Raw genomic sequence first — 19,605 nt, 5'->3', positions numbered from 1 at the left:
TTTAGGAAACCGGCATTTTTAACAATACTTGGAGGATTTTTTTCTCCATCGTAAATATTCACTTGTCCTTCAGAAGTTGAAATTACAGTCTAATAGAAGACTGCCGTCTTTCAAGCGAAGACAAAAAATTCGAGGACCTTGCCTGCAGTTGCCAGAATGTTCGCAATGCATATCATAGCTGCTAGCAGTGCATATCAGCAGTTTACTAAATATCTTGCATTCATGAACGCCATATCACTGTTCCGCAAGTTCAAGAGTTATTTCTGTATGCTGTTGTAGTTCTACCGTTACTGTTCAATACGGCACCTCTGCCCCGTCATGCATTTGAAAATGTTAGCTCCGCAGCACACAAAAATATACTTAATCGTTCTGTGCGTTTATTTGTGGTGTGCCGTAAAGCGTCCAACCACGTCTTCAAGAGAAAACATTGCCATAACTTATGAATGGTAGTGTGTAGTTGGTTCTTCAAGGTTCTTTAAATTTTAGGATCCTCCCAGTTGCAGGGCAAGAGCTTTGCATATCCACGCTCTGTCCTCAGCTGGTAAAGCAAAATAAAGCATGACTCATTCTTAAGGTTGCTTTTATGTGCCAGAACGCTTTTCAACACCAAGCCGTTTTACAAACTCGTAAACACGTCACAGCAGCTATTTAACACAAAGACCAGAGCAAGGATGTCGGGTCTTACCATCGCCACAATTTTTGCATAGTCTCCAGTCAGAAAAGTTTGTTACTTGGCAATCGACTGGACAAGGTATGTGGCAGGGCTGCGAACTCGCTGGCTTCTTGAGCGGTGCGCACCTAGAAAGGAAGCAAAAAGTAATGAGCAAAGAAGTTGAATTCGAGCCAGTAATGAGGAGTATCAGCGTATTCAGGTTCCCTTTAAGCGCAGATATGAGCGGGGTCATGTATGAAGACAATTTTGGTTCCATTTATTGCAAGCCAAAAAGTGGGCCAGCGAGTGCACAATTATTTTGAATTTCAAACGAGCCCTCCGCCCCAAACGGATATTCGGCTAAAACAAACGCAGGGACCGACACGGGAAATCGTTCACTTTGTCAGACCGGTGCCCTTGAAAAGCTCGATACGACAAACAATGTACCATGATATGAGAAGAGAGCGCCCTAACTTGGGAAAATAGTTTACTTCATTTAGCCATTCGTGAAGCTGTCTAAACATTTCATTTCAATATGTGATATATTGCTTTGACGTGGTGTTCGATGTCGAAATTTAACCCAATGATCCTGGTACTGCGTGCTTTATTCTACGATGGCCACATGGTGCTCGCGAGACAAGGTCGCGAGCAGTGTTCCCGACCGAAGCCAACCCATCAAAACGGCCCTGTTACCAGAACTGATGCCGATGGTAACACTGTGCCACTTAAGTACAAAAGCTCGGCAAATTCATACTATTCTTGAAAAAAAAATACAGTTTACTGTATGAAGAGAAACCAGCTTAACTACGTTGTAATAAAGAATTATACCCTATAAATTTCGTCTACTTACGTCACCTTGAGGATTCTCAAGGTTCCGCTTCAAATATGTGCGGCCCGGTCACCCCCGGCAGCTCTATCTGCTAAACGGTGGATATCCCCTCGCGACGAAGCACCAGCGACGCCACGATGCTCACGCAATACACACTCTGAAGCGCTCAAACAGTTGTATTTTCCCCACACTCAGAAACAAACCGTAGCCGTGCACACGCGGCCACATCTTTAGCCTCGCAAGCGTACATATAGTGTAATTTTAATTTTTATGTTTCATCAAACTAATCCGGACACAAATGTAACACAATAACTCGGAATACATACGGCAGAAAATAGCAAGCAAAAATGAGGAAAGTTTTATTTCTTTACTATTTAATGTCAGTGTGTGTTGCATCAAAGAACCTTGCTCTCTTCAAATATTCACAGAAAAGAGCAAGAATGGAACGCTCTGTTAAGTTTCACGGAGCTTTGTTCAGCTGAGTTTCGAGTTGCTGAGCGTATACTGTCACGAAGCGCACAAGAACTGTGCTTTGTCATGAGTAAGCCTCAGTGCAACGCATGAACAAAAGCTGCTATTGCGCTGCCCCTCCGGTGCCCCCCCCCCCCCCGCGTCATATCGCTGAACAAGACTTAATAAACCGGTATAATAGACTATAATAATAGACCATAATAGACTCTAATTCCGAATGTGACCTCAACTCTATGTGTTTCCTCGATTCGTCTTAGTAGAAGATTCCCAAATGTCGTTACTTGCGACAATTCCTCTCAAGGGTCGCCTCGACTGGAGTCTCGAGTGGGGGAGAGATTCAGGATACTACTTATGCTGAGTTCAAACCTCGACGAAATGTGAATTTTTCCACCTTGTTGTGATCCTCTGAACGTTTGATCCTTGCCCTCCTTCGTTTATACCAGGACGTTAAGCAGGAAAATAATGTTCATGACATGTTCCTTTTCATAAGAAAATAGTCCATGCTCAGTTTTGTCACTCTCAGCTCATCAACGTCCCTCCCAGGTCATGAACTTTGACTTCTACTTCCCCCCCCCCCCCCCCCCCTGTCACGCCGCCTGATGCCTTATTTACGAAATTCCATACGTACCACATTATATGTATATAATGCCAAACGCTGCAATAGTAGTTGTTTGCGAACCGAGCAGAAACTTACTTCTTGTCGGAGACGTTTCCCTTAAAGAAGCAGTTGACGGTGCGGTTCTGTTTTCCGCGACCGCATCTTCTGGTGGAATTGTCTGCAACACACTTCTTCCAGGGGCCTGTCTTCCACCGCATGCCGAAACACCGCACCATGTTACAGTCGTCCGTGTCCTTAAGCTCCGATTTGGTCGGGCACGCGTCACCACCTGCGTCGCAGCCCAAACAGTTACACTGGAACTTTTAGGGCATAATTGTAGGAAAGCTCAACAGAATTTCGCTCTTTTACGTTGTGTTTACCACAGTCTCAAATGATTAACTCCATCCGGGTTGTCATAAAATCTTCCCAAAGGCATGCTTGATTGGTTCGTTTTCATGTGCGTAGGTGACAGATATTGCCGAAACAACTCATCCCCGATGACTGCCCTTTGATTTCAATGCATTGCCAGTGTTAAAGAATCCCTCACAATTTCCTCACAGTCATCTCTATTGAATAATCTAGGGGGCTTAGACCATCTAAATTCTGTTTCGCTTGTTGGCGTTCTGGTAGATGCGCGGCGAGTAGTTTTTGGCGTTTTAAGGGCGAAGCACTTTAGGAACTCGCTTTGTCCGTGGCTTGTCCCTTGGCGTCCGTTTACACAGTGTTGCGCATGCGCGAGGAACATTGGATCGGATTAAATTTAGATTGGATTGGATTGAAATGAATTGAATTGGATTAAACTGAATTGTAAGGCGCTGTGTTACACAGTCGCATACCCAGTCAGGGTTATACCGCAAGGGGGAGAAGTATCCACCGAATGAATCAGATTTAAAAGTACACGATGAGGGACAGTATACCACAAGGGAAAAAAATGGGATCCGTGGCGCCAATGCCCAGAAGTAATCTCGGGACGCTAAAAGTTCCCAATGTTCAAAATAGTTGAGTAGAGGTTATGGTAAAGACAAATATTTATTCTGAAGAGAAGGGGGACGTTATCACAGTTATTTTCACTTAGATGAACCGCTCCGCAATTGTGGGCGGCCTCGGACAGAGTCCCGAGGAGCAGGGGCTGTGGATTCATGGAGTTTTCTCAACGTCTTTCTGTATCATATCTGCCTATCGCCTTTGTAAGCAAGACCGTATTCTAGAGGCACAATAATCAGTGGGAAGCACTAACAGGTTATGCGACTACGTCAAACAATTTGCGAGCAAAACAGCAAAAACGTTTTAACAGCCGAGTTGTTTTGTTTCCGCCGTAAAGCGTTACCAGAAAAAAAAAAGAAAAAAAAGACCAAGCGTACGTGAGACTGCACCTCGAGCGGAGCACACGGCGTCGGGCAGCTCGACCTTCGAGAACACTCTGCCCAGCGTTCGTGGCGTGATCTCTGGTGTGCTCTTCTACTCGCAAGTTCACGTGCATTCAGGCCTGAAGTGGGGAGCGCAGACGCCGAGTTTCGCGGTTGCCGGTTGCCGCGGGCTGTAGCGCGTACTTTCGCGGTCCCCTTTGGGAGAGATGTGATAGGCTGCGGTCAAAACGGTCCTGGCCTGCCATTCACGGACAGTTTTCAGCGGCAAGTTCGGAAATCCATGTGAGGTACGACAGCCGGGTATGCAACTAAGAGATAGAGGCCGCAAGCTGTGCGGTTGATCCAGACTTGCGCCACTTGTGCGAGCTGTTCCAAGTTTTCTGAACAAGTAGAGGTTCAGACCTTGGTTACAAGAATGGACCCCGTCACCTGTATGCAGCCCTTCTTTGTGTGAGCTCGAGCTGACCGGACAAATGTGAAGGGCACTCCACTTCCTTTACCTTTTTTCCCTCTTCACCAACTAGGCTACACAGCCTTCTAAATAACCAATAAAATCTTATTAATTCAATATTGGTCGCCTGCATTGAATGCTAAAATATTCGGCCGTGCTTTCTTGATGTGTGGCAGCAGTGAAAGCTACTCATTAAAAAGAATGCGAGAGTGATTAAAGATGGGTCAAAGGGTTATTTGAGCTTTGTTGGTGTCCGAAAGACTGGTGTGTTTCCAGAATTTCGAGGACAAATCCATGGGGCATATCGTTGCCTGCGACATATTGCTTGGGAGTATGTAGTGATACCTGTGCTTGCGATTGTAACAATACGTGTTGCCAACCAAGTACGGTAAAGGGGCCAGAAGTTTCTTCTGTGTAGTTTCAAGTTTTCTAGCTATTGCTTGTGTAGTCGGACTGCTCCTGTCTCGTGGTATGCTTTTTGCCTGTATTCATAACTTTCATGGGAGCTTACACAACGGAATGTAGCCAAATATCTCCTTGTGACAAGGTGTCCACCGGACATCACAGTGATTGTGGCAGCGAGAATTTATTAAATCTGTAGTATCGCTATTCACTTTGTCGTTATCATATGCGTGCATGCTTCTTGAACGGGAATCTGTGAAAAGGCTTAACGCCCGTTCTCTGACCTGGCGGCTCTGCGGTATGAAACCGTTGAGATATCTTTGAGCTCTTGTGATGGCGCGGAGCTGTGATTGCGCGAAAACCATATGTTTGGGCCGTTTTGAAAGTTGTTACTGCGGGTATAAAGCCCCCACTAAGCACTGCGATTCTGCTTTGTCATTGGAAAGAGGAACGTCTACGCAGCATATTTTTTTTACTTTCTGGTGAAGTATTCATAAGCTTGTGAAGAAACGCAACTCTACACCGGTTCCGGCCCTCGCTGCTTTTATGATCCATATTCCTGGGTGAAAGGGCAAGCCTGACCATAACTAGATCTGGGTCTGTCCTGACCAGACCCAGAGTTGTTAAGAAAAGAATCCCTGATTTCTGGTGGCATGTTTTGATGTGCATGGTCAAAATATGAACTGCTCAGAATATTGCTGCTTTGATCTGTTGACCGGAGTCTTCAAATTAAATCTGCTCAATCCACCCTAATGAATTCATCACTCCGGTTGTCGTGTTTCTGTTCTGAGAGGGTCCTCGTTACTTGTTGTGATTGGTACTATTAAAGAGGCCTTATGTGCCTCTTTGACGAGCGCCTTAACCATGAGTTTCCCTCTTGGAATGTAGACCTTAAGTATAGCAAGGCTTGTTTAACCCTAACCTTCCTTCTCCTTACGGTTGGTATCCTGGTTGGCAGTTCTTTTCATTATGTGTGACGTGTTTACCCTCAACCCGAACCCCTTAATAAGCCACTGTCATGCCGTGCCTAACATTCAGGTGGATCTACATTGCCGTACGCATTATAGGCGACTCGGGGGAATTGAATGTATCTTATCTTTTTATTATGTTTTCCGCCGTTTGAACCACGCGAGGCACAATTTTTGTTAATAATTTGAGTCAGATCTGCTTTTAGCTCGACCCTTCTTCATTCCATGATTCACCTACGTCTTTTTTTCTATTTATTTTCTGAAAACCAATTCAACATATATGTTTCAGAAAAGTGCTGCTTTCTCGTTTATGTACTTGTGTTCTCCTATCAATATGTTAAAGTAGTACTGACACGAACGTTTTGCCTTGTTTTACCACTTTTATTGATGCTCAATGTACTGGCAATCTCGAAACGCTGCTTTAAATACTTCTGTGCGCAATAATTATTACATAGAACTGCCTGAAAATCTTTGCTTCCAACAGGGAAGTCGCTTGGAACAGAATCATGCCATGACCTACAGTTTTGAGCCAACGTCGTTACACTGCGGAGGCCGGAGAAGGCGTTGTTCCGACAGCCCCACCGTAGCAGCTGCAATGCCGAGCTGCCTAAAGCCCTCACCACCTATGTTCACCGCCTCCCATCGTGGCGGCTCCTTCACCGCATGTGGTACTTTTTTAGAGAGAATGCCTTTTTGGGGAGCGGTTGTACGGTTCTGCCTACATGCATCAGTTCGCGAACGCGCCAGCACCAAGCCACCGCTCGCCGGGCCGCGCGTGTGACGTGACGTCTCGAGTTCCTGCCAAACGTCGGAGACACTCGATTACGTCATCCTATTTTCTCTACGAGGAAGTGACGCCATGGTAAGTCCACTTTCTGCGCGCCATTCAGCGTGCCTTTCCATCGGCGCGAAAAATGAAATCTCCTTCAAGTAAGGTGGTGGTGGTGGTGGAGGTGGTGGTGGTGGTGGTGATGTTTATTGACGGGTGGACCTAGCCTTGCGCGGTATGCTGGCAATTTCTCAGGTCCAGCCGTCGGAGGTCGTTTATTCTTGAGCCAGGATATGTTTTTCAAAAAAAAAGAGGCGAAATATATATTAATCATATCACCAAGGGTGATAGTTTGGAGATGTGTTGCCTGTATAGACCCCCTCTTCAGGCTCTCTAATAACGAAGGCCTATATATGGCGGTCGGGGTTATTCAGACCACCAAAGGCCATGTAGCTCAATAAGCGCAAATAAAAGTGTTGTCCAAAATCTTAAACATCACAGTCTGCATTATAGCGGCTTCCGGCACCTAATAAAGCGCGCTTTTCGATTTCTCCGCTCTGGTAAGGTGTAGCTTGCGCTTATATTTTTTTGTCTCCACTTATCTGTTCACGTCATGGCCTAGAGAAAAACGCACCGTTTGGTCATACGAAAACTTAAGCACGAGCGTTGGACGAAGCAAGAAAATGCGAATTGGGAGGCTGAGCTATGCTTCGTCAAGCAAAGTGCAGTATTGCGCGAGTTGGTTATCCATTATTACTAAACAGCGCAACAAAAACACGGACTATAGCTTAGGTACACAGGACGAGCGCTGACTTCCAACTGGTCTTTTATTGAAAAAACACATATTTATACCCCACACACCTACACACACGTGCCATAAATGCACACCATAAAACAAGCAATTCATCACAGCAGTGCTATGACGCGCCACACACGCTCTAAAAATTCCCATTAGAACACTCGCACTTGAAATGATAAAAACCCTCTCAAGCCATGACACACGTGTTGCGCCCCTAGATTACTTTCTATGTAGCGTTCCTTCCCCCTTGTAAAAAATCAAGTTCTTTGGCTGACAAAGCAACCGAAGGTACGCTGACGCAATTTTCCCCCAACCTAGCAATTTTCGCGGCCTCCACTATCTCCCTTGTCATCTGGTCACTATGGCGCTGAATGACTTCGCATTTTTCGAACATGGGAATGCACTTTCCGGTGGTGCCTTTGCAGTCTCGGCAGTGAATGCCTAACTGCCCTTTGACACTTGTTCGTACGTTGTTGTTATGCTCCCGGAGCCTTGTATTAAGACACCTTCCCGTCTGGCCCACGTACTTTTTTCCGCATGGCAAAGGAATCTCATAGATTACCGACTTTGCGCATGGGACGAACTTCGTTTTGTGCTCAATGGAGCACTTGTGGGAATCCTTTCTCGGGAGGTACGTCTTTTTGCAAAGGGCCCCCAGTTTTCGAGGGGCGGAAAAAACCACTTGTACGTCAGCGGCATTCCCGATTTTTTTCAGCCTATGGGCTATATTATGTATGTATGGAATTACTGCAACCTTCCTTTTTTCTTTTTCCTTTTCTACCACAACCATGGCCTCGCCCTCGCTCCGGCGGCGGTTCTTCTTCATCTCCCTCAGAACCTGCCCCGCCACAGACGTCACCACGTCATGTGGATAGCCAGAGCTATGCAGGCGCGCTTCTTGTGCATGGATGCTATCCTGCATCCTGTGGGGGCACGATCTTCTTAGTGCATTAGTAATGCACATCTTTACTATCGCCCTTTTCACCAGCTTGGAGTGACCCGATGAGAAAGGAAGTAGTGGCTTGTTACTGCGGGGCTCATACTGCCAGCAAACGTGGTTCTCAAAAAATTGCAGTCGCAGGTCAAGGAACCTCAAAACGTTATTCTCGGGTACTTCATGCGTCAACGTCAACGGGTGAAAGCATTTTTGGAACACACCTAACACTTCCGGCACCTGCTCGCCACCGGTTGCACCCAACCCGTCTATGAACACTAAAAAATCATCTACATATCGAACAACCTTGAGAACACCCATATCCCCCAATTCACTGGCCACTTTTCGTCCAAGGCATGCCAAATACAGGTCGCTGAGAACCGGGGCTATACGAGAGCCTATACACACACCATTAGTTTGTAGGTACACATTGCCATCCCACTTCGCAAACGTAGAAACCAAATACATAGACAACAGGCTGAGAAAACCTCTGGCTGACACTCCTACTTCATTTTGAAATGCTACCACTCCATAGTTATCAATTCCTTCTTCAACACAGGTCATTAACCCTTCATGTGGCAAGGAGTAATATAGGTCCTTAATGTCTATTGAGAAGGCTGAAACCCCTGTGGTGTAATGATAGTAAAGATGTGCATTACTAATGCACTAAGAAGATCGTGCCCCCACAGGATGCAGGATAGCATCCATGCACAAGAAGCGCGCCTGCATAGCTCTGGCTATCCACATGACGTGGTGACGTCTGTGGCGGGGCAGGTTCTGAGGGAGATGAAGAAGAACCGCCGCCGGAGCGAGGGCGAGGCCATGGTTGTGGTAGAAAAGGAAAAAGAAAAAAGGAAGGTTGCAGTAATTCCATACATACATAATATAGCCCATAGGCTGAAAAAAATCGGGAATGCCGCTGACGTACAAGTGGTTTTTTCCGCCCCTCGAAAACTGGGGGCCCTTTGCAAAAAGACGTACCTCCCGAGAAAGGATTCCCACAAGTGCTCCATTGAGCACAAAACGAAGTTCGTCCCATGCGCAAAGTCGGTAATCTATGAGATTCCTTTGCCATGCGGAAAAAAGTACGTGGGCCAGACGGGAAGGTGTCTTAATACAAGGCTCCGGGAGCATAACAACAACGTACGAACAAGTGTCAAAGGGCAGTTAGGCATTCACTGCCGAGACTGCAAAGGCACCACCGGAAAGTGCATTCCCATGTTCGAAAAATGCGAAGTCATTCAGCGCCATAGTGACCAGATGACAAGGGAGATAGTGGAGGCCGCGAAAATTGCTAGGTTGGGGGAAAATTGCGTCAGCGTACCTTCGGTTGCTTTGTCAGCCAAAGAACTTGATTTTTTACAAGGGGGAAGGAACGCTACATAGAAAGTAATCTAGGGGCGCAACACGTGTGTCATGGCTTGAGAGGGTTTTTATCATTTCAAGTGCGAGTGTTCTAATGGGAATTTTTAGAGCGTGTGTGGCACGTCATAGCACTGCTGTGATGAATTGCTTGTTTTATGGTGTGCATTTATGGCACGTGTGTGTAGGTGTGTGGGGTATAAATATGTGTTTTTTCAATAAAAGACCAGTTGGAAGTCAGCGCTCGTCCTGTGTACCTAAGCTATAGTCCGTGTTTTTGTTGCGCTGTTTAGTAATAACTATGCTTCGTCCCTGCATCTCATGTTAACTCGCCAGCGTTTGTCTATTGAGAATCCTAGAAACCCAGCAGATGGAGCGTCAGTTAAGGCAGCCGCATAAACTCGACTACTATCGCACTCAATTTGGCTCGCAACACAAAAAAGGTGGCCGCAGCTGCTCCCCGGACTCCTGCCACACCTCTCATCGAGGCAGTGGAGCATTAAAAAAAGCAAGGGTTGTGCTGTTCTGATAATTATCAGCACCCCCTGAGTCTTCTATTTTGTGTGATTGACCGAACGCGAAAATCTCTAACGTGCCCGACTTAAGCGCTGCTTTGTGCAGTGGCTCCTAAATTGTGATGCTCGGTGGTTTCCTCTCTATGATCACATAAAGAACGGTTAATCGGCTATAATATGCTTTGCAATTTAAAAGAAATTGTAAACCACTTAAACCGAGCAGTGGGCCGCGAGATAGAGAATACAGCAAAAAAATTACGAGGAGATCGCTAAAATATCAAGCATACGAAAGAAGAAACTGCAATATATGAAAACGTATGATAGCCGATTTGCAGTTTTTCACTTAGAGCCGAAAAAAAACACCCATGAGTCACAACTCTTGATCAGTTGCAGAAAGCTGCGCTAAACTACATTACATTGGACGCATTCCAGTGTCGCGCATTCGGTAGGTGAAAGGCACCTGAAACTACGGGGTATGCTTGTGACTATCTGAAGAGCCGAAATCGTCTTCCTTTTGCTACAAATGCCTCGCTGCGCGGTACCACCACAGCCCTAGGAGCAGCACCGGCCGCCGCTTGAGTGTTGGGAGTCAAATCGAGCGCTATAATACACTGGAACTAATTCCACATCACTAAGAACGTATAATAGGTGCAGCCTCTTTGGCACGCACATAAGTTATAACTGTATCTTGATACGCAGAATAAGACACGCGCCCATAAGTAACCCGTGAAGACTGTCGCACTTATGCCAAATAAGATGTGCCTGATCGCACAAAAGCGATCGTATTTTTTGTTGTAAGCAGGGTCAATGAGAAAGCATGCAGTTTTAATGTACTGCACGCGCAGTTGGAACAAGCCTGTGAACATGTCAGTTGCTACATAGTTATTCGGCGAAAAAGAAAAAAAAATGTTCACCTTTCGCCGGATATCCAAGGATGGACCTGTTTCGCGTTTGAACACCGTAGTCCATCCTCTCAGCACACGGTGAAGAGCACGGAGACCAGGGGGACCACTCGGAGACCACGCAGTCGTCGGGACAGGGCACGAAGCACTCTTGCTTCTTAATTATAGGGGACTCGTATATGATGCAGTGGGCGTCATCCACCACCTTCTGCGATTGAAAGAGAATGCGCGAAAGAGGAAAATGATCACGTAATTGGCGCTGAAGTGTACGAGAGGAAAAAAAGAGTTTCAGTTAGGTGCGAACACAGTTCTTTGGGCGTGGTAGCAGTTTTCTTTTTGACGCGACGTTGTAAGCATGCAGGTAGGAGTTTTATTGACACAACAGCGCTTGTGAACTGGCCGAAGCTAACGGCAGCATTCAGTTGTGGCAACGGAACCAGTGTCACAGCTGTTGTACTGTTCTTTCCCGTGGCTGAAGACGCTCAAAAGTAGATGTGCTCAGGCACCGGATTGCAAATAATCGTGTAGTTGTCCTACCAACTGCTGTGCTTCCCAACCGCTTGCCTTCAGTAATTGACGCTAGGACTATTAAATAATAAAATTTACTGGTCTGAATATTTTGTTGCTAATGCTACTGAATGGAGAAGGCGCATGCATGGAAGAAACCGGCACTTTTTCTTGCGCACTTTTATATCATTTTCGTGCTACAGAAGCAATATCTATAATATACACAATCACGTAGCCCGAATGAACATTTAAAGGCCAACTGCACTCAAATTTAACCTCGGTCAAATTTATCTTGCAGGTACAGTACGTACGCAACCAAGCCCACTGGGACCTGACTGGTAGCCTCGTCTAATGCTTTGTTAATGCGCTAAAAAATTTTAAAAATGATCCATAGAAGATACCTCGGCACCTACCGGCGCATCGCGCAAACAGCCATGAAGCGTAAATGACATTGCGGCCTGCGGGCTGCTTGGCCCTCCTGCCAGACAGGAGAATCGGTGGAGCTCTTCTGGGCTCCTATCTCCTAGCGCACAGCTCGCGCTAAGCGAGTGCACGCTGATTTTCTACGGCAGGGCGGAGGCTCTCACGCCGACTGCAGCGTAATTTTAGCCTGGCCGTAATGGTCGTGCTCATTTGAATTTTAGTTTCAACATCGCCGATTTATGCTGGGTGTTTCCGGCGTGCCTGCCCGTATTTGAGCCGTCATGTTTTGCATATTGCAGTCTTTTTAGGCCGACCGCACCGATATAGGCTTTTGAAGAGGAGAAACATTTCATTGCAGTTGGCGTTTTGGCAAACAGCAGTTTTTGTTTTGGTGTACCGGATTTACCTTCTTCAGCATAGACAAAACTGGTGGTACAGTAATACATAAAATTGCTTTCACACAGCCATTACAAGCGTGTGCTTGGGCACCATCTACAGGCCGCTTCATGCGTTTTCAGCGGATGGGAAGCACACCCATTGCTAAATTGTACGCGCAGCTGACGCTGCAAAACACAGGAGCGGCAGTTTTGAGAGCAAAGCTTGCTAGCTCTACCAGCCAACGGTTCTTTCGTGGAGCGCGGGAGAACAAACTCCCAACGCGGTGGAGGCGGCGGCGGGAGGTGGGGCAGGGCGGAGGATTTCATTCACGGACCACACTAGACATGGCGAGGCAAATTTACACAGCGTTCCCCGCGCGGATCTGCCTGCTCGCCGCCGCCGTCCGCGGTGGTAGGGCCACTGGTAGGCGACTTTGGCTAGTTTCGGTTTCGAAAATTGGGGCGATCCTAGCGACAGGGTGCTGCGGCGTGGCCCTTCTCTCTCCCTCAGGGTTTCTTTCTTTCCCTACCGTCTATCCTTCCCCGCCTCCTCACACTGCCGCACAGGCAACCGTAGCGAGTATTTTAAGTGCGAATGCACTTCTTAAGCGAGCCTGAAGCGTCCGCCGCCGTCCGCATAGCAACAGCTGCGGGTGCGCGCGCTCCTCGTCTTCCTCGGCAACGGGGGGAGATGGGCGCGCGCTGCCTGGCCGCTGACATGGCACATACCCACGTGGGGGATTGGCCAGGAATCTCCTCGTCTTCCTTGGCAACGGGGGGAGATGGGCGCGCGCTGCCTTGCCGCTGACATGGCACATACCCACGTGGGGGATTGGCCAAGAATCGGGCGTGAGAAGGGCTAATGCACCCGCTTAAAGGAGTACTGACACGAAATTTCAAAGCTGAGATCCGCTCTAGCAATCAAATACAACGACAACACAAATAGGTGTCTGTGAATAAATGCATCTTTCTTTCTTTGTAGTTGTGTGTGTGTGTGTGTGTGATCTCTCTTTCGCGAACATTACCGAACCGCGCAAATTCAACTCGTGCATTCGCACTTTCACATTCTTCCCCTCGGGGAAATGCGGGGAAATTTTTTTTCTTTCTCTCGGCGGGCACGGCGGGCCAGTTGGGTGCGTGCGTGAGCGAGCCGGCGTGTGAAGGGTTGCGCGGGTTGCCTAAACTCCTCGACGGGCTGAAAGTACCCCGGCATTATAAACTATATTTGAACGGATTCTAAACGTGGGGCCGCGGAGGAAGGAGCGTCACACGTCCTGCGCAGCTCCGTGGTGCAGCAACACAGGGCGAAACAGTTCGGATAAGTTTTCCAAAGATTACAGGAAAGCAAATTAGCTTTGTACAAGTTATAGTGAATTCCAAAAAAGCCGTCCCATGGCAGTCTTCTGTTTTCAAACTACTTTGCGGATGTAACGTGAAGTTATTGAGGCATGTCAGTTGTTTTGGAGTGGGATCTAATGTGCAAATATATCCCACCTCTGCAGGTGAACGAAGTTTTAATAGAAGTGAATGAGTCTTCGGCGTGCAAGCTCTTGCTCGTTACGTGAATTTGTGCCGGCATTGTCGTTTTATGATCGCCTTATTAACTGCTTAGGCGTCGATTTAGAATTCTTACCTGAATTTTATATTGTACTTTCGCGCAGAAGGTTTAAGGCTTGATTAGGGCCCCAAATGGGGGATGGTTTGCGACTTCATTGGACGTTTCCCCCGTGCAAAGTCATCACGCCGAACCTTGTTCACTGCGTACGTACCACCACAGCGATTGGTGGCGTGAAGTTGGTGCGCCCTAACTAATTTTTGCTGCGCCATCTTGCTCCAAAAACGAAATTCGCGGCGAAACAGCTGCCAAGCGTTGCTTCAGTGCTGCGAAGAACCTAACGTAATTCCGCGGTGTTCAATGCCCGTCGATTTGCACAGGGAGCAGTAGAAGCCCAACCCGAAATTCATGCGTTGTCTGCAGCAGCCATTGCAAGCGTTTCGCTCATTTAAAAAGTAGCATTGCCGGCTTTGCTGGTTAGTCTAACCTGCGCGCAAGTGCCTTGTCATCTTATTGCGAGTGGGTTTGCGGTTCAATAGTTTTAAATTTAGAATCTTCGTGCCATATCGGACAGGATGAGATAAGAGGTGCTGCCCATACACGGGTTAGAGGGTTGCTTGTGACAATCTAGCCGATATCTGCAAGTAATGAGCTTGGTACAGATGCTCCAAAAATAATAAGGAGCATGGGAGTGGTGGCCGGAGCGGGTAAAACTGCATGCCAGCCGATCTATGCGTAGATGCGCCGGAAAGGGCGAGAGTGCGTGGGCAGTACCGGCGGGCCCCTCTCGATTTTCTGACGCTCGCCTAATCGCCGGCTCAAGCGAAGCCGCGCTGGTGTCACCCCTACTCGCCAGGGGCGCTTTGGGGACTTCAAAAAGGCCTGTTCACGCAGCGCGAAGCGCGTTATCTTTGGTTCGCATTCGGAACAATGCCAGTCGCGCTACCAGCAGAGCAGGGGCAGTGTTCTCGTAACTGTCCCTTTTGAAAACGCCCCTTTTGCGCCCCTTCCTCGTGACGTACTTCCGGTTAAGCAGTGAGCGTTGGCAGTAGGTTTGCCGCGCTTGCATTACGTCACTACCGGTTGTTTACTTTTAGCCAATCAGGGCTTGCCAAAAGGGACACTTTTGAAAGGGACGCAAAAGGGACAAAACTCGAGAATACCGCCCCAGTGAAGTCAAGCTGAGACTACTACCACAGTTGACCGACAGAAAACGCATAAACAACAACATGGCGGCGCCCCTGAACCGTCGCAATGTAAACAAGTGTCACGTGATGCGAACTGACCAGTGATCACGGCGGCGGCACCGAACAATACGAGAAAAGAGTGCCCATACTCTGCAACCTTATCCAGTGACATTAGTCGGAAGCGGCGCGTAGGAGCGAGCGGCGTTCCGCTGTGCAGATAGATGTGAGGTGGCGCTATGTCTCCTTTATCAGATGCGTCACCACATTACCAGTCGTCGCAGCAGGGAAGTTTCGCAGCTCCCCTTAGTTTTCGTGGTGCCAATCTCTGGGCGCTCGCCAATGCCCCGTGTAATGGACCTTTCACCTCCTCATTTATCATCGCCCCGTGCGTTTCCTCCTGTTCGACCTATTTTCTCTCGAAAGGAAAATTGCCATTTATATCTACTGCACTAACGCAGACGTACAAAAGTCGACGTCAGTGAGAAAAGAACAAGGGTTACTTCGCTAAAGGTCACCGTTACACTACCGAGATTGTATTGAAATATTACCTTCACCGATGGTTTGGTCTCAGTACCCTCACGCAAGAAACATAAACACGAGATTTAAATATTTCAACTCCCAGGTTACACCTAAGCCATAATTTATAGGGTTTTTATAATTTATAAGGTAAAGTCTTCGCTTTTTTTTCAGGCCATAAGTATTTTAGGAAAAATGTTCGCTTGCAGCCTGGCATCCGTCAGATGCCTCGAGAAAGGGTAGCGCGCTCATTCCGCTCCGCTCTTGGTAGGGGTCAAAATGAAGATGAATGTTCAACGCATAATAGGTGCACAGGGGCACATACCAGCTCTTCCGCACTGCCTTATGAGGACAAATGTCGTCTGCTTTGAGGCCATCCAACTGTTTAGCTTGGGTTTTGCATGGTGTGTGCAAGGTACACATACAAATCCGACCATCCGTCGTGGTAAGAAAGAGCTATGGGAACTCATATTTAGCTGGGTCTGGTCTGCTCTCATAGCCTTGAGTCGGTGAAAAGGTCCTATCATTATTTTCTGGGACGATGCTTTTTCAAGCACCTTAAACACCCTTTCATTCTGCTTAGGCGTACGACACAAAATATTTAGATGTATGGGAAGGGAGTTTTTCACAGTTAGGTATATGTGATGTTCTTAGATGAATACTTAAAGAAAACCAGGCAGCCCGCTGCAGTTGTAAATGGTGAGTCATTTTGCGTGCTCCCGTCTTACTAGTTGCCGCAAAGAAAAAACTCGGCTGAATGAACGGGAAATGATGCACAAAACAACTGAAAACCGGATTGTGTCTTTTCAAAACTGATTTTTTAATGATTTCTGCACGTAAAGCAGACCGCAATTTGATTGATTGATTGATTGATTGATTGATTGATTGATTGATTGATTGATTGATTGATTGATTGATTGATTGATTGATTGATTGATTGATTGATTGATTGATTGATTGATTGATTGATTGATTGATTGATTGATTGATTGATTGATTGATTGATTGATTGATTGATTGACGTATGGTGTTCGTCTCAGAATGACGTCGTCCGCAATCTCGCCTTTGGTTGTAAGGCTTGTAGACAGATGTCCGCTGCTTAAGTACGCCACATTTTGCTCGTAAGAGTCGGTAGTTGTTTGGTCCTCTCAACACCCTGCAGCACAAAGCCCCGCCGCGGTTCATACTCTACTTTGATAAAAAACAATCACTGCAGTTCTGGAGCTTCAGCCAAGGTCCTTGATCGTACCCCGTCGAAGAAAACGCATCGGGCCTGCCGTTCCTGGATGCCGTCTCCGCACATTCTTCCCGAGAGCGGCTTGCAGGGTCCCCACGGCTGTGGTTCCCAGTGGGAGAGGACCGCCCGGTCACAGCTCTCAACCTCCTTTGTGTGCGGGCATGCCTCACCACCCCTTGAAGGTGGCACCAGGATGGTGCGAGTGCGAACTCGGTATCCTGCATGGAAGAGGTGGTAAGCGTGCTCGTAAAGAAGAACGACCTTACCATTGCTGAAATAGTACAAGCGTTTACCGCGAGAAGCCTTGTTTAATGCACAAATATTGTGGCAATGTAAAGCTATATTTTCGCACTTAATGCCCAGAAGAAGTGTAAGAAATACCCCCATATTTGTAAGCAAAGAAACTGCTAAACATATGACTGGGAGTATGGCGTTGTTTATGATAAGTGGAAGAGACTTCGTGTATTTTCTCCGCCAGGGGCTCGCATTCTGTAAGGCAGACACAACGCCTTTATGACCTCTATATTGCAATTTCCCGCAGATGCCAATGGCTTTTTAATCTCTAGCTAAAGCGGCGAAACAAGAGCACAGTTCATAGAAAGGCACCAAGCAATAAACATGGACCCGAGTGACCTAACGTAGTACAGGTGCACCCCGCTGACACACGTCAAAAACACTTGCGGCTGTCCACAAAACTAGTATATTTATCTCGTTGGGGTTCCAGCTTTCTAGTTAATATACTGGACTGTGGAGAAAATATTGGATGGGGGCTCAATAAATGAAGCGCTGACTTGATATTACAGACGCGTTACGTCAGGTACTGCTGCAATAATGTGCTGAAATACACTTAAATCGCAGGAATTTTCCGTTTTGAGAAATGAAACATTTCCCCTTTTATTATTGAAAGTAGTGCTGTCTTCAAAATTTCGCGAGTTGCTTAAGCGTGCCGAAAAATCACAAAGGGGACGCAAACACCGCAAAAAATGAGGCGTTTTTCCGCCGGAGAAACCACAGGAACTTTCAACTGTCTCTTATTCGGCATTAAACTCAGCACCTTTTCGCGCTGTTCCACAAGCTACACTCTCGCACGTCGAATATCTCACAGCAGCCTTTGCTTTTGTTGTCCGCCTCCAGACATACCAATAACACACCTAGTAGTTATATATCTTACAAAATAACCTAGTCTTAACCTCCTAAGAATATCGTTTTAGATTAGCTGATTCAATGAATGTTCCAAGCGTTCTTTGCCTCTTGCTATCAGCGTGCACCCCGTCTATCCTTATGATTACTACAGTGTGAATCTCTTGAAGGCTGCAGCTAATTTTGTTCTGTTCCGCGAACCACACTGTTGTTCGTCGAACATTTGACAGAAACCTTTTTTTTTGTCGTCCGCATCCAGGAATAATAACAAAGGACATAGTAGTAATGTTACTTACAAAATACCCTATTCATACCCTCATAAGAATATGCATTTTTAAATAGGCTGATTCGCTAACTCTTCCAAACGTTGTTATATTCCTTCTTTAAGGGTCACCACTCTATCCTTGTGAGTATTAACATGAGAGTCTGTTCAAGGCTGCAGTTAATTTTGTTCTAATACCTTCAGTTTCAACTTTTAACCGGAATATAACTTTGGCTTGCGTTTCAGAGTCGGTAACCTTTTATGCGGGGTTCGTGTTTGTTCCTTGTTAGTGCATGCTCTTCCGCGGTGGACCGGTACCAAGAAGAGTAAATAGCTCTCTCAACGACCAACTTTCCCTTTCCTGATGTGGTTATCATAACTTTGAGGCCAGGCCTGTTAAACGCCTCCTCTCACTAAATGGCCTGACTCAAAGACAATAGACGATCTGACAGCAAAATGTACGGTGTTTTAGCTTGCCAGAAATGACCGTTGAGCGAATCGTATTGCTTTTATTCTCTTCTGATTGGGGACGAATCATTTCCAGCGTGTCATCAAATCTTGCACTGACCTTCTTCCGGGGCCGGGAATGGAGACCCGCGTATAAGTGGCAGGCACTGTCCCCAGCTCGACCAGTGAGACACTTGGCAATTCACTGGACAGGGCACCTGGCACTCCTCTCGAATTGGTGGCCGGGGGTGTGGTGAACACAGGTGGTTTGACACCGGTGTCCAGTCTGTACGAAAAAGTACACTATAAACTCCGAGCAAAAATGTGTTCATTGTTACAGTAGAGTAAGCTCTGCTAGTGTTTAAGAGCAGCATGTAGCCCTGGTGATCGAATTTTTTTGACGAATGCTTGTTTTGCTCGTATAAGACGCGTACAAAGCAGCAAAAACAGCGGTCATTCCGTCAATGAAACATGTGGTACACCTGCAAAAGTTTACAGCCTTGGAGTTATGAGCAGCGGAGTTTATCTCTACGCTCACCCGCAGCCCACGATGACAAATGAAACTATGAAATCTGATTTCCATCACTGAGATGAAAGACCTACGCTTGTTGTAAAAGCTTTCTCAACAAATTTTTATTTTTTTGAACAAACACGTCGCAATACAATGTAAAAGACACCCGCCGCGGTGGCTCAGTGGCTAAGGCGTTGCGCTGCTGAGCACGAGGTCGCGGGTTCGATTCCCGGCCGCGGCGGCCGCTTTTCTGATGGAGGCGAAAAGCAAAAACGCCCGTGTGTACGAGATTTCGGCGCACGATAAAGATCCCCAGGTGGTCAAAATTAATCCGGAGCCCTCCACTACGGCGCGCCTCATCGCCTGCGTTGCGTCGGCGCGTTAAACCCTATAATCAATCAATCAACGTAAAAGACCGCTGGTG

The 19,605-nt window shown here is 47.0% G+C and overlaps 1 protein-coding gene across 5 annotated transcripts in view; it reads right to left on the bottom strand.

The window, feature by feature from the left end:
- LOC144179371 (thrombospondin type-1 domain-containing protein 7A-like) overlaps positions 1-19,605 on the bottom strand; it is a 579,123-nt gene that overhangs the window by 324,343 nt on the left and 235,175 nt on the right. For all 5 annotated transcript variants that reach the window (XM_077707698.1, XM_077707699.1, XM_077707702.1 and 2 more), the window contains 5 exons: positions 18,792-18,956; positions 16,834-17,039; positions 11,032-11,227; positions 2,647-2,839; positions 686-798 (listed from right to left, as the gene is read on the bottom strand). In XM_077707698.1, the coding sequence (XP_077563824.1) occupies positions 686-798; positions 2,647-2,839; positions 11,032-11,227; positions 16,834-17,039; positions 18,792-18,956 (873 nt within the window). The remainder of the gene's footprint in view (positions 1-685; positions 799-2,646; positions 2,840-11,031; positions 11,228-16,833; positions 17,040-18,791; positions 18,957-19,605) is intronic.

Source organism: Haemaphysalis longicornis, unplaced genomic scaffold (genome assembly GCF_048455015.1).
Source record: "Haemaphysalis longicornis isolate Haplotype H1 unplaced genomic scaffold, Haemaphysalis longicornis Haplotype H1 scaffold_4, whole genome shotgun sequence".
In the NCBI taxonomy this organism is placed as follows: domain Eukaryota; kingdom Metazoa; phylum Arthropoda; class Arachnida; order Ixodida; family Ixodidae; genus Haemaphysalis; species Haemaphysalis longicornis.
The sequence above is the reverse complement of the archived record's forward strand: the minus strand, read 5'-3'. Positions and strand labels throughout refer to the sequence as shown.